The sequence below is a fragment of the Apteryx mantelli genome, chromosome 12 (assembly GCF_036417845.1).
Source record: "Apteryx mantelli isolate bAptMan1 chromosome 12, bAptMan1.hap1, whole genome shotgun sequence".
Classification (NCBI taxonomy): domain Eukaryota; kingdom Metazoa; phylum Chordata; class Aves; order Apterygiformes; family Apterygidae; genus Apteryx; species Apteryx mantelli.
The window spans coordinates 14,473,695-14,487,806 of NC_089989.1; the positions used below are offsets into that span (position 1 = coordinate 14,473,695).

The 14,112-nt window shown below is 40.5% G+C and overlaps 1 protein-coding gene across 1 annotated transcript in view; it reads left to right on the top strand.

Moving 5' to 3' along the window:
• Positions 1 to 14,112, top strand: part of BSN (bassoon presynaptic cytomatrix protein) — a 161,285-nt gene that overhangs the window by 26,011 nt on the left and 121,162 nt on the right. Inside the window, exon 2 of the mRNA XM_067303289.1 lies at positions 3,674 to 4,073. Within this exon, the coding sequence (XP_067159390.1) occupies positions 3,674 to 4,073 (400 nt within the window). The remainder of the gene's footprint in view (positions 1 to 3,673; positions 4,074 to 14,112) is intronic.

Sequence of the window (14,112 nt, forward strand, 5' to 3'; positions counted from 1 at the left end):
ATTGGTTTGCAGCCCAATGCTAGTTAACATTTTCATCAGCGATAAAGAAGGCTACAAGGAAAAAAGGTTGCGGACGAGCCACAGTTTGGACTTGGAGGGAAAAAATAACTGTTCGTAGATGGGGACAGGATGTGTTTAAACATTGGAGCATCTTAGCAAAATGTGGGACTAGCGTGGGCCTGTGCCTCACTTGGCATAGCTATTCTCACGTTCTTCTTAGCAAGAAATGGCATCTTGCTGCAGAGAATGGCCACCTACATTAAAGAGATGCTTTGCTTCAGGCCAAACTCACGGAAGTCCCTTTAGATGGCTGAGTGCCTGCAAAAGCGGGTGAAAAGGCACATTACAACTGTAAATATTCATGCGTGCCGTGGAAAGATTTGAGCCACCTAATGCAGCCTGGCTATGGAGCTCTTCTTACCAAGTACCGAACCTCCCTCCCTCTTTTTCACTGAGGAATAATTCTCAAGGCAAAATAGCGGTGCCTGAGGTATCCTTTCACTTGGGTTTTTGCTTTTTCAAGAGACTCCCAGACTCTGTATTGGATCGGAAATGTAGTAAACTTGTCTGTTCATTGTGTGACAATTCCCTTTTACGGAGCACGGCTTCAAAGGTACTGCAGAGCTCACACTCAGTGACAGCCATGACAGCGCTAAGCAAAAAAATCACTCTTTTTAAAGAAAGAGACTTTTATTAAATAAGCCAGACTGTCAGTACTACTAATACTAGCAGCAAAAATAGATGATACTACTAATATACTGCTAAATACCTGATCTACGGATAGTGGCCCTAAGTTTTTTTTCCATCTTTCGCTCTGCTAGGAAGTAAAACCATCATTCAGTAGTACTTTTTTGGTTAGAGCTGTTTTGGAGTCAGAAATTCCCACTTTGTGGGAACCTTTTTTTTCTATAAAATGGGAATAAAAAGCATACATTTTGCAATTTGCATTGGAATAACAATTCTGCTGTTGCAAACGAGTTATTTGAATGCATATATATTGATCATTTTGGATAATTTTATTTCACTGTTGTTTTAATACATCATGAGTATTCTATTCATTCTAATACACAAATATACTGGTTTTATATGAATTAAAGAGAGAAAATGCTTTTTGCTTTGTGACAATATAGCATATAACTCAGAGTGTCTGAGACTGAACTCCCATCTAGTCTACATCAGGTACTGATGTAGAACATTTATGTTGCAGTAAATTTACTGCTGTCAGTAACAGAAGGCAAATCTTAATTCTAAATTTAACTGCATTACATTTGCCAGGGTCATTCCACCTTGGCAGGGCCCACTCATCAGTGAATGTTGCAAATAATGTGGAGCCAGAAAATGTATAAAGAGAAACTGAGATGTCTGCAATAATTTACAATTGAGAAAAGATGGAAAAAAAAGGAAATGGTACTTTTGGAAATGTCTGTCTACTGTCTGTTATGGCAAGAACAAAGGAATATCCCATGAAGTTGGAAGGTGGCAAGTTCTAAACTTAGGAAAGGAAGTCCACGCTATGTGATATTTTGAGCTCAAGAATTCAACTGGATGTAAAGGAAGTGATATTTATATGAATAACCAGGGTATTTAGTAGGAATAGTAATTATTGCAAATAAATGCAGGGATGAGAAGGCAGACTGCATTCTGCAGGCCCAAGCTAACCTCAGAGGACTGGAAGCTGAGTGCAGCTACCCTGCCACTGCCTTCTGCAAGGTTTCCAGTTGGCTTCGTGGATCGAGAGCTGACAAAGATAAAATGCAAAGAACACTCAGTGGTCACTTGCTGCCATGGCAATAGCTTAACAGCAGGCACGTGAAGGTTTGTGTCGAGTCTGAACTTCCCACATTTAATCACTTCAGGAGCAGTATCAGTGATGAAGTAGCAAACCGTACAAATGACGCTTACTTCAGGTATTTAGCTGCACTGCCAGCTGCAGTTAGCTGTTTAGTCTTGAGCAGATCAGTTCCTCTCTTATTGCTTTAGTTTATCCTTATTGTATGATTCCTCCTTCAGAGAACTGCTTTTCAATCTGGGGCTGAAAAGTATTCCCAAAGTGCTATTTTAATATTTATTTTCATATGAGTTACTATTATTGTGGCAACATGCACTTTGAATTTCATTAGTTTTATGCATTTAAGTTCCCTTTTTAAACCTTTATAAGGTCAGACCCTGCTTGGGTAAGTCAACAATTTATTAAAGTTGAGATTCTGAGTCATATTTTCCTTAAACAGCTGTAGATCACAGGTAGTAAGGACATTAGGATTTCTGCCTTCTGGAAAAATATTTCTGGGGGTTATTAAAAAGCGTGTGCATCAGATTATTCTGTTATCTAAATGACATAAGCTTCCTCCATTGCAAATCAGTTCTCATGAACTTATGGTCTGTAAGGAAATGTTCCAGAGTATCTACAATGAAATAATATGTAAATTCTGGTGTGCAGAATTTAGTGTTGTGTTCTCCAGCTGAACAGGAGGAATTTGAGAACCATATTAGATTCAGAAACTGTTGGCTGAGGGTTAAAACTGAAATCTGGGCTATCCTTCAACAACAGTGGTATTTAGTGTCAGAGGTGGAGAAGACTGCACGAACTAGACGTGGGAGACTGCAGAGCCATTAAACTATTAAACTGTGGTGTCCTTGGGAATATCATGAGTGCTGAAGTCTCTGAGAGTTTCTTTTGGGAAGGAAGGAAGGAAATCGTAGACCCATGGTGGTAATGACCCGGAAGGAATCATACCAGAACGTTGATTTTCAGAAGGATTTATTTAAAACTCTAAAAGATTAAGCTTTGGGCACCCCAAGCTCGTTTTATGGCCAGCCAAGATTTTACATAGCATGGAAGAGCTTTCAGGTGGGAGGCAGCCAGCTCGCTCACACTCCTATTCCAACTGCTTTCACCCAGTGAAGCTGAATGATTGGATAAGACAGAGCTCATCTGCACTCCCCCTTATTTTGCCCCTGCTGCGGCCCTTTGAGAAACAGCTAGTTAGTGCAAAGTTAAAGCAAGCCTTAACCCGTGGCTTGCATCGGGGCAGCTTGACAGTCAAGAAAATATGACTAGTTCTCTGACTGTCGCCTGTGTCTTTTGGGTTTTTGGCTTCTGTAGGTGTTTTTCTTCACTAGCTTTATCAGTTTTCAGTCTTTTCGTTTTGCAGAGATTCATAAAAGTAGGTTGCGAGGAGGTGGTTAAGTGGGTGTTGGCCGTCTCTGTGCAGAAAGGGCCCTGCAATCAGTTCTTCTTTAAATCAAAATTACTTCTGCCTTTTAACACACCAGTTTACATCGGAAAAGCGTTAACTCTGAGCCCTTTGCTGGCAGTAGACTGATCTACCGTGTACTTCTCATTATATTTTCTGTGAAACTTTCTGACTACAGTTCAATTCAGTGTATGCGGAATAACTCAATTACATCTCTGCTGCCAATTCATATAAGAGAAAGTTTAAATTGCTTGAAATTTTGTCTCATTTCATAAGGTAAAGCATCTCCTTAACTTTCACTGATTTGAACAATTTCCCTGATTTGCAAAATGCTTTCACTGTGCCTCTATAGGCTGACCTGCGACTTCATGGAAGGAGAGCGTGCTGTGTTTATAAATATTGCATTTTCAGCATTGACTGTGATCACTTAAATATCCTAAACATTGGGTTATATACATGTATTTTTAATGATATTTCAGCACACCAAGAAGACCAGACCAACTGGATCACCTAGCTGGACAGAGATCAGCTTCTCCCTCCCTTACACAGGCTGCTCAGAGCTCGGAAAGCACCAGAGAGATGAGGAGTCGTGGTCAGGCCAGTCAACAGGCAGATGGACCTAGAAGGACGCTGCAGGTGGATAGCAAAAGTCAGAGATCAGGAAGATCTCCCTCTGTATCGCCAGATCGAGGCAGCACCCCTACCTCACCTTATTCTGTTCCTCAGATTGCACCCCTTCCGAGCAGCACTCTCTGCCCTATATGCAAGACAACAGAACTCATCTCCTCCCCTAATCAGCCAAACTTCAACGCCTGTACACAGTGTCACAACAAAGTCTGCAACCAGTGTGGATTCAACCCCAACCCGCATCTTACTGAGGTAATTGCTTCTTTTTCTCAATCAGCTTCCTTCTCCAGTATACTAAATCTCAGGATGGGTGGTGGAATAGCTGTAATATCTGATCATCTTTGAAATTTTTAAGGAGTAATGAAAACATGGTCTGGTGTTTTGAGGAAGCATTATGAGCTGCCTTAGAAGAGTGTTGAGTTCATGTTTTGCATTCTCCAAGCACAGAGGTTGCATCCTCATTCTTGGCAGCTGCAAAGAGCTGGAACCCTTGCTCTTGAGCAATGATGCTGTTGTCTGATCAGTGGATAATTGTGATAATCTGAGGTGTGTGGAGAAAGGGATGGTAAATTAATTAAAGGGAATGCTAGACCATCAGAGAGGTACGGTTTCTGGTTGGCTGGAACCTCTATTCCTGTTATTCTGTTTTTGGGATCATGAATGGCTTGGTTGAGGTAAGGTCCGTCTACGTGGAAGGGCCCTGAAGTTGAAGGGCTTGACAACAGTGGGAGCTGAATGGAGCAGTGGTGTTGAATGCTTTAGATTCTGAGTCATACCAAGTGATTATTTTTCACGGTGAATGAATTTACGACAGTATTGGAAACTGATATTTTCTTCAGACTCAGTGGTAGGAGATAAGTGAGAATAATTGTTTGCAAGATGATGCCTACTTGTAAAGTGTTTCACTTTAAGTGTCGGATGTGGGATGTGTAAAATATATGCATGAGATTCCCGGGGGCAGATCTGACAGTGCTGAGGGCTGGTTGGTGCGTGGGATTCCACAAATCACTCGAGCAGGCTCCACCACCTCTGCAGCGGTTTGCTTTGTGAGTGCATGTGAACTCCAAGCAGAGGGGAGAAGGCACGTAAATGCTGTTTGTAGCTATTAAGAGACAAACCATGGAGATGGTTACTCTAAGGCTTTCCCAGGGAAACTAAAAGACTCCTGAAGCTATGCTTTGGAAAGTAGCTCTTTGGCTTCAGCACCCAGATCCTATTTTCTGACACACTGAAGTCACTTGGGTACCTACATCCCATTAAAGCACCCGTTGTTCTGGTGAGCAGTCAACATTTGTTCCCAATGCCACCAGCATTTTTTTTTTTTTTTGAAATGGCAGTTTCTAAATATTGCTGTTTGAGAGAGACTCCTGGTTTACAGTATCTTTTCTTTGGAGAAAGGAAAGTTGGGATCATTAATATTCTTGGTATAGTAAGACATATATTAGTTAATTAGCTGAGTGTTGCCTTATATTTACCTTTGTGAAAATCATTAATATATCTCAGATCTAAATAAAAGATCTCTGCTCTACAGAAGTTGCTGAATTTCCTTCACTGGGTGAATTGGTTTGACTTGCAGAAGTTATTACAAAAAAAGCAGCTGTTATGCTTGAAATGAAATAATAAAAAAGCTAAGCAAGACCATTGAATTTGACTTGGAGGGAAAAATTTATGACTCGAAGGTAAAACTGGGCATACAAAGCAGAGAAAATTACTGCTATCAAAGAGATTAAGGAACAGGGGTTTTTTTCCACACACTGGGAAAAGCGGACAAATCAGAGACTTGCCACCTGAAAGATTTGGTTTGGAGTGGCGAAGGAAATGTGGGAGGAATAATGTTGCCCTGTGCCTTGAGACGTTGGAAGAATTTAAGGCTATCCAGTTCATTTTTCAGCTGGTCGGGGTGCAGAGCTCTCCGTGACACTTTTAGCTTGTAGGTGACAGATTCTTGGTCAGGCTGAAGGCAATCTACAGGAGGAGGCAGGAAACGAAGATGAGTTTGGAAAGGAGAAAGTAGGAAAAGGTCTTCCTTTGAGGCCAAAATTCAGGTGTAGGCAAGAAAATACCATGGGCCATTTTTCTATTTCACTTGTAAATAGTCTTGCCATTTTTGTTGTTCAGGCAATATATTGAAAGTTGAACAACTAACCTGCTGAGAAACAGCAAGTAGACAAAAAAAAGAAAAAAAAAAGCATTCACTTTCTGATTATCCTATTTACACTTGTGCCCACTAGATAACACAATCCTGCCCAAAGGGCTTTACCACAATTGCCTGTATCCCAGATCTTTCTTACAGATGCTTATGTGTGGTTTCTTCTTAGCATCTACGGGTCCTGTTGTAGTTCTTCCTTCAATGATCCATTTTGTCTCTTTTAGCGCAGTAGGTAAATTTTATGAATGTGCAGTTTATGCTTAGACTGTGGAGGTATTTTGAACATCAAAGCCAAATAATTGGACCTAGGATAAAAAAGATTACTCTCTTGTTCTGAATTTAGTATGCATTTCAACAGCAAACAACCTTCACCACCCTTATGACTTCTAAGTAGGTCATTGGGGGAGCTGGGGTTGAAAATAGTTGTCCAACAGAAGCGTTTGCTTCTTGTTTTAGCATTCTATATAACTGCACAGATAGTGCAATGCAAATGGTTACATTTGTTTAAATGTGACTCGCTTTTCTTGTCATTATTATGTTTGCTTCTATTATACAGATAAAATTTGTCTGAAGCAATCTGGTGGCCATAAAAAAAGGTCAAACGGAGGCAGCTGGTATGTTTATACAGTTGTTCTTCTTGCTGATAGAATTTGAATTATCGCAACTTGAATGTCTGTCGTCACTATATGACTTTTGGGACAAGCCATAGAGAAAGGAGTTCCCCAGAGACTAAGACGTGTGCCTTGAACAGAAGCAAAAAAGGATGTTTTGGCATGTGGGCAATACATGTACAGGTGAGGCTGTTTACCTAGAGTAGCTTTGAAAGGGATATCTCTGCTAAACCCAGCGTTATTGTTTGGGTCTGCATGCTTTCGGGTCAGCGTTGCAGAGTGCTGTATAGCACGGTTACTCTATCCTGCGATCTGCCTGTGTGCTCTCCCGAGAGAGCAACAGGATGCCTCATCCATGAGAAGTCATTTGAGCCCCTCCTGAGCAATGAGCCAGGGTATGTCATCCTTGACTTAAAACCCCTTCGGTCTGCACTCAAGAGGGTAAACAGTTTCTTCAGTGAATGTCTCCTCCTTCTGACTTTTGTAAATGGAATTTGATTTTTTTTTTGCAGTTTTGACAGCTATAATCCCTATCCTTCTGGGCATCCACTATTTGTAATTTCCTATCCATGATTTTTCTGACTAGTTAGCTAGGAGTTGTATTTTTCTTAGATGATTATAGCCTCATCATAGGAAAATTCAGGTTGGAAGTGACCTCCAGAGGTCATTTAGTCCAAGCCCTGCTCCAAGCAGAGATCAGACCAGGTTGCTCAGAGTTTTATCCAGGCGAGTCTCAAAAATACCAAGGATGGAGGCTATGCAATGTCCCTGGGCAACCTGCTCCACTGCTTGACTGTCCTCATGGTGAAAAAGGTTTTCCTTCTCTCCAATCTGATCTCTTAAGTCCAGAAGGTACTTCAAGATGGCTGCACAGTATTTCTGCTGAGATGACTTATGTAGTTATATTTTCCATTTGTATTTCCTTATGAATATATTTTCAAGTGAATAGTTGACATTTCTGCTTTGTGGCTGTGGCAGAGACACTTTTCTAACTTCTCGTTCTGCTTTCAAGGTTCTTTGGCAGGATTAAATGATCAAAAATCTCAAATTTTGTAAGAAAACAGCAACTAAGAAAACCAAAGCTGTGTTTTATTTAGCACATCTTCAGTACAATCTGTGGGAACACCAGAAACTGCAAGTGTGGCGAGATGGGAACGGCAGTACTTGTTTGACATGATACCTCCACGTGTGTTGATTTCTGAGACCCTTTTGACAGCCCAGTTTTGAAAATAAGTTTATATAAGCTTTGTGTGTGTCTCTCTCTATAAAAATAGCAACAGATTTAGTGTATGGGATCTGTAGTCCATCCAGCTCTCTCCTGTCACCTACAAATACTCATAGCAGATTTTTCAGAGGAAGGCGTAGGAAACCCTGCAGAGACTGCTGTGGAATAACCATACCCACAGCAAAACACCTTAATTCTATATTTAGATGATATCTTATGCTCTGAAAATGCATATTTCTTTCAGAAAATTTTCTTGTGCCTTGTCTTTTATTTTTGTTCTTCTTCATGTGGCTTGATGGTCATTTTATCTTAAAGGCAACTAATCATGACTGAGCAGTCAGCCTATGTGGCATCTTCTGGCAGCATGTTCCAATAGTTGATGGCTTGCTGAGCAAAAACTTCCACTGTCTGATATTCAGTTCGCTATCTTAGTATTTCTTTGAATATCAGCTTGTTCTTGTTTCAAAAGACTGGGCAAGCAGAAGTTCCTCTGTGTTGTCTGGGTCGTTCAATATTTTATATGTAGATAATCATATTCTTTTCCTCTGTTTATCTCCTCTCTCTAAAATAAGCGCTGCCATGGTTTTCCATTTTGTCGCGTGCTCAGGAGTGAGTTTTCTCGGAAGCTTTCTTGGTCATTGCCTTATTTCTGAAGGTCGATGTTCTTGCTATAGACAGTTATTTTAAGTAAAGGGAGATTTGGAGCAGGGAGCTATTGTGGCGTCATTAAAGACTAGAACTGACACTTGAAGAAATTACGAAATAGCATAGTAGAACTGAAGAGTTCACTCACACTCCTACATATAAAATAATCTTTTGAATGGAAATCTATTATTTTAAATACAATAGTGCAGTCTTAATGCTCTAGTAGGATTTTTAATTTCTCATTAAAACTTTTTTCTAGTTTTCCTGTGTGCTGACTTTGAGACTTTGGGGTTTTTTTTGACAGATTGTTCTCTTGGACCTTACTAGTAATGCTGTTATCGCCTCTGTGGGTGAATAGCCAAGTTTCAAGCCAGTATAATAGGTTTAAAAAATCCACTTTTTAGACATCTTTCACTTTGTAATGGTGCTCCTGAGGCTTTTGAGTGACTGATCCTGCAACAGGTTCATCTGATTGGATTTGCTCCATTTGGTATAATAAGGGGCAACCTGCCGGCATCTTTTTTGTTCCCGCTGGATTTTGAAATGTCACAGTATGTTGCTAGTTTGAGAAATTAATTTCTTCTCCAGCAGTCTCTTAAAATTTTTTTTAGTTTCTTTGAATTCATTTCCTCCCCATTCTAAATGATAAAATTTCTTAAATCTGGGCTTTGATTGTAATCAAAAGCATTGACTTGGCATAGCATTAAAGTATGTGCTTTAACTTGTGCTGAAAGGATACTTAAAATGTCTGCCTGCTCTAATAGATTTGTTTGGAAACGTTTTGAGTTTATAGAAAATCTTTGTTGTCTTCCTTGCATTTTTATTTTTTCTTCCTTTTTTTTTTTTTAACTTGTTTATCAGATGCAGTTTCATAAGTATTCAAATGCACTCAGTGGATTTTTTTTTCCTGTATGAAAGGAACATATTTATATATGTATGCTCTTCCTCAGCTTTTTTTCTCTTTAAAGCCCCTGCTTTTGTCCCCAAGCCATTTTGAATGCATTCGCTGTACTTCATCATTGTATCAAATGGTGATAGCATCTGCAGGCAGTCAACTTAATTAAACTTCAATTCTGATCTAAGTTTCAACTCTTCTAGGAAGATTTAATAGATACGTTGCATTTTACGCACTGTGAATATATGAAAATAATATTAAAGCTCTAAAGTGAAGCACCCCGCCATTAAAATATGCCCCAGTATAGGTTTCTCTTTTGTGTGCATTAATTAGGATTACATTTTTAGGTTTTTTTTATTATTATTATTATTTTATGATTGCATAGTAAAGGAAGGCTCTCGCATTGCTCTCCTGGCTAAGCTGGGTGGCTTGTTTAAGATGGGCACCGAGAGTGTGCCAGCACGGAGACAGTCTGGTCTGTAACAGTCTCTTGGGCAAAATCAGACTTTCTAGTACGAATTCAACCCTGGTGACATGTGGTTTGAAACGCTGTGCAGTAACGCAGCTGATGCGTAAAGCCCAGCTCTGCTGTTTTCTAGGTGTTTTTAGGAAGCGTGTTAGCTTTAGGTGATGGATAGTCAACAAAATCATAGTAAGAAAATTCAGGTAAAGAAGTGGAATAAAGAAAAAGGACTTTTGGGAAGCAAAGGAACAGTAGCGTGTTCAACAAAATCTCTCTGAATGTAGGAATGCTGCAAAGGGAAAAGGACTTGCCATCGTTAAAGGAATGGCATCAGTCCAAAACGATCTCCAGCCTAATTTCACCAGGATTAGCAGTGCCTGTAAGCAACATCACCTGTATTCATTTACCAAATAATTAAAAAAAATAAAGACCAAATGTCTCGTAAACTGTAAAGTTATTCACTTTTATCATATGCTGCTCTTCCTAAAGCTGATTTGTCGTTCGGTTCACTGTATGAATTTTATACCTGGCAGGGTTTTAATGTCAGAATTTTTAGTAAGACCTGATGTTTTTGTGAATCATCAAGGACCCAATATTTTTGACTTCCAAAGGCTTTGGACTGGTTAGTCACTGTAGTGACCACCAGTTCAGTGACCCTGGAAGTGAAGCATTGTGGCTAGGAATACAAGGGAAATTATTAGTTTTAGGTTAAAATGAGGGCCACCAAAGCTTTTAGATTCAGCCGTCTTCATCTGCTCTCTCCCCAGTCATTCAACTTTTGAACATTTACAGGTCTCTAATGGCCACTGTCTAATCTGGGCAAAATCCCTCTTGACTTCTGTGAGACTGGAATTTTACACGAGTCTAATATATGCTGATATGATTTTGTGGGAAATAGTTGGACATAGGTCTACTGTGGCTTTCTTTGTAACTTATGTACTCCTGGAGTCATTAAATCAAAGCATGAACTGTTTCCATAATGTATGTGGCTTGAAGTCACATCTTCAAATAGATAGTATTCTGACACGGCCCAATTATTACTATGTGTTATAGCAAATCTGGAAATTTCTGATATTTTGATTGCAAGTAGAGGCTCCTGGTGAAGTTGTGGTTTATCCTACTTGACCTGTAAGCGCAGAAGCAACTGAGGGGCTGAACAGAGGAGTAATGGATGAAGAAAGATGAATATATTATTTGCTTATAGATAATTAAATAATGACTTCATGAGTGATTTAATATCACCCGTCTTTTTTGCCCTTTTTAAACAACCCAACCCAGTCATTCTCCTTATTGAGTCTTCATTAAGAAGCAAACCAGCAAGCGCTTTGGAAGACCTAGAACTTCCTCCCTTTTTGAAGCGCTCAGGATTTTAAGCCACCTTCTAACTACTTTAAATTCGTAAGCAGCAGTTCATTCAGATTACAAGACGGAGTTTTTAGACCTCGGTTGATGCAGGTGGTGCTGGCCACACTCAGTGATGCAGCATCGGGCTGAGCAGGCTGGTGGTGACTCCAGGGTGATGTCTCCTGCGTTTTCAAGCTTTCCAGCTGGGCATAAGCTCCATGTTGAATGCAGCTCTTTGCGATGGGGATGAAGGTAAGGGAGGAGCTGCAAATCTCACTGAGCAGCAAAGCCGACAAGGTTTTTTCTTCTGCCCTCGGGACCTTACGGGCTGCTCGTTTTCCCGGCTATGAAGTAGATTCTTATCGCAGATGCTGGCATGTGTGCAGCACTGCAGCTTTAAGATCTATTATTGTACTTCTGCAAAAATGTGAGGCTATATTTAGAGATCGTAGTTTTCCCCCACCCCTTAAGGAACAGGGTGTTGGGTCTGAAAACCCCTGGATCTCAAAATGGAGCTCAGGGCCACAGCACTTGCAACATTTGACAGTAACTTCTTCTCCAGTCCAACTTCCCTTGGGTGTCCCTCGAATTTCCTCCCCGTGTTGTTGTTTGGATGTCACGTTCACCACAGCCTTGCTGGAGACACTTGTAGCTCAGGCTGGTCATTAGAGCAGTGGTCCTCATGTCTGGGCACCTTTCAGCAAGTTCAGGAAAAACATTGCTTCCCTCCTGTGAGCAGGGTCAAAACCCAAAATGCCTTTGGGCAGAGAAATTTGTGCACTGCTATAGGGTTAAGATAGCACTCTGGAGAAGCTATGCATGAAAAATATGCTCTTTGTGGTTTCAGTGAATATTATTAAATTTTTTATAATGAGAAAATATTGATGGGGACCTTAAATGTATCGCCCTGGTGTGTATTTCCTGCATGTTACCTCTTACTCATCATTGCCCTTCACCTCTCAGTCCCCTTATCTCTGGACCAGGTATATCCCAATCCTCATTTCATCCTGTATCTGGAATATGCCAGTGAAGGATGCTTCTGTTATCACTTGGTTGGACTTTTTTATTTCTACTGTATCTTTTTAAATGGAATGATTAGCACCGAATAAAGAAGCTAACATGAGGCTAGAGAATAGCGTACTTTACTTGTACTTGCTAAAGCTTTCTAAATATAAATGACTTGTCTGCCTTTTCAACCACTGCTGCAGACCGAACAGGGGCTTCTTTGAGTTGTCTGCAATGATATGCAAGTTTTCTATTTGAGAGATTGCAATTAAGTTAGAGCCAACAAAAAAAGCTTATGAGTAATTTTAACTGTTCCTTCCAGTATGTTGCCTTCTACTTCTCTGTGCTTAGGATGATTCAAATAATGAAAACTTCACTTGGAAAAAAAATATATCAAAAATAGCTTGGCTAAATGATTCTCAGTGACTAATACAACTAGTGTTACTCATGGCTCTGTTCAGACTCGCTAAAAGAAATGACTGCTATCTACTGATTTTTGGTTCTGATGAATCAAGGCAGCCGGGACCTATCTGCAGAAAAATATAAAGGTTCACAGTGACGTGTTAAATTCTTAGGAGGGGACAGGAGACTGTGGCTTCCTGCGTGCTGGAGTGACGATGCAGTGGGGAGAAGTAATAAAAACAACTGGAAGTAAAGATTAATACTTCTGAGAGATAAAAAAGCAACCTGCTTTTTTCTTGGCCTTTTCTTTTGCTTGATAAATATCAAACGCAGCAAGCCACACACTGAGCCATGATAACCCTACATTTTCCTTTCTTAATACATTACGTTACAGGAAGCTGTTTGCTTGGATGATACCTGATTTTTCTCTAGCTCTCAACTGGCTTACCATGTTATCATTAAAAAAAAAAGAACGCTGGCCAGAGAACCCACTATCTTTTTTCGCTGAGCTTTCTAGGGAGAAAAATAAGTCGGATAATGGGAAAACTACTGCCAGGCTCTCCAAAGCAGAGAGGACATTGCTGTGGACCAGGGTCAGAGGCTCCCTGTGGTTTTGAAAGCTTTCCTATGTCAGTTATTGGCTTTCAATTCTCTCTCCCAGCCTTTCCTGTTTGGAAGAGTAAGATCGGTGACAGTCTTGGACTATTCCTTGAGCTATTTTGCTGCTGTGGATCCTGCTCCAGGCAGACCTAGCAGCGGAGCCCACAAAGTCCTAGGCATGGGTAAGCGTCCCTCCGGATCCCACTCACTGTGCACAAAATATCCCAAACAGTTGCAAAGGCCTTTATAACCCTTGCTTATGTTGTCTTGTTTATGATATGTGTTAGGTTATAAAATGTTGCACCACCTTCAGGGAACTGTTAGGAGGAAACTTTTTAAATGCTCCCACTGTATCAACTGTTATATCCCAATTTCCATACTGTACTAATTTCCCAAACTTTTTTTTATCATACCAACTGCATGTTGAAAGCACTTTAGCACCAAAATCAATCCAATTTTGCAGGAAAAATCATGAATTATGTATTTTTTTTTCCTTTGCTGGTATCCCCTGGCAGCGGTCAGTGCTCAGCTGTAGCTGCAGGTGAGCAAGCTAAACTCTTCCCCGCGTCCACCATGCCCTTGGCCGCAGCCATGGTAGGAGGTGGCATGGGAGGGAAGCAGGCGTGAGAGCTCTTGGCCCAAGAAGGGCCAATCTTATCTTCTTGTCTTGGGCAAACCAGGCAAGCTGCGTATGTAGTCCAGCTAAAAAACGCTGGACGGAAGGAAGTGCAATTATGTGGCTCTCCTTTATCCTGACCGGTAAAGTCTTATAAGGTTTGTCTCTTTCTTAGAGATATTGATGTTTGGCAGAAGTGGTTACGTCCCAACGGTGTCCCTTTTGACCTGAATTTTAGCTAATCAAAGTTGTTGTTATTTATAGAGCTGTGTGGGCTCTTATCACCAAAAATCCAACTTGCTTTTCCAAGCAGTGCTCTGTCCTAAGACACTCTTT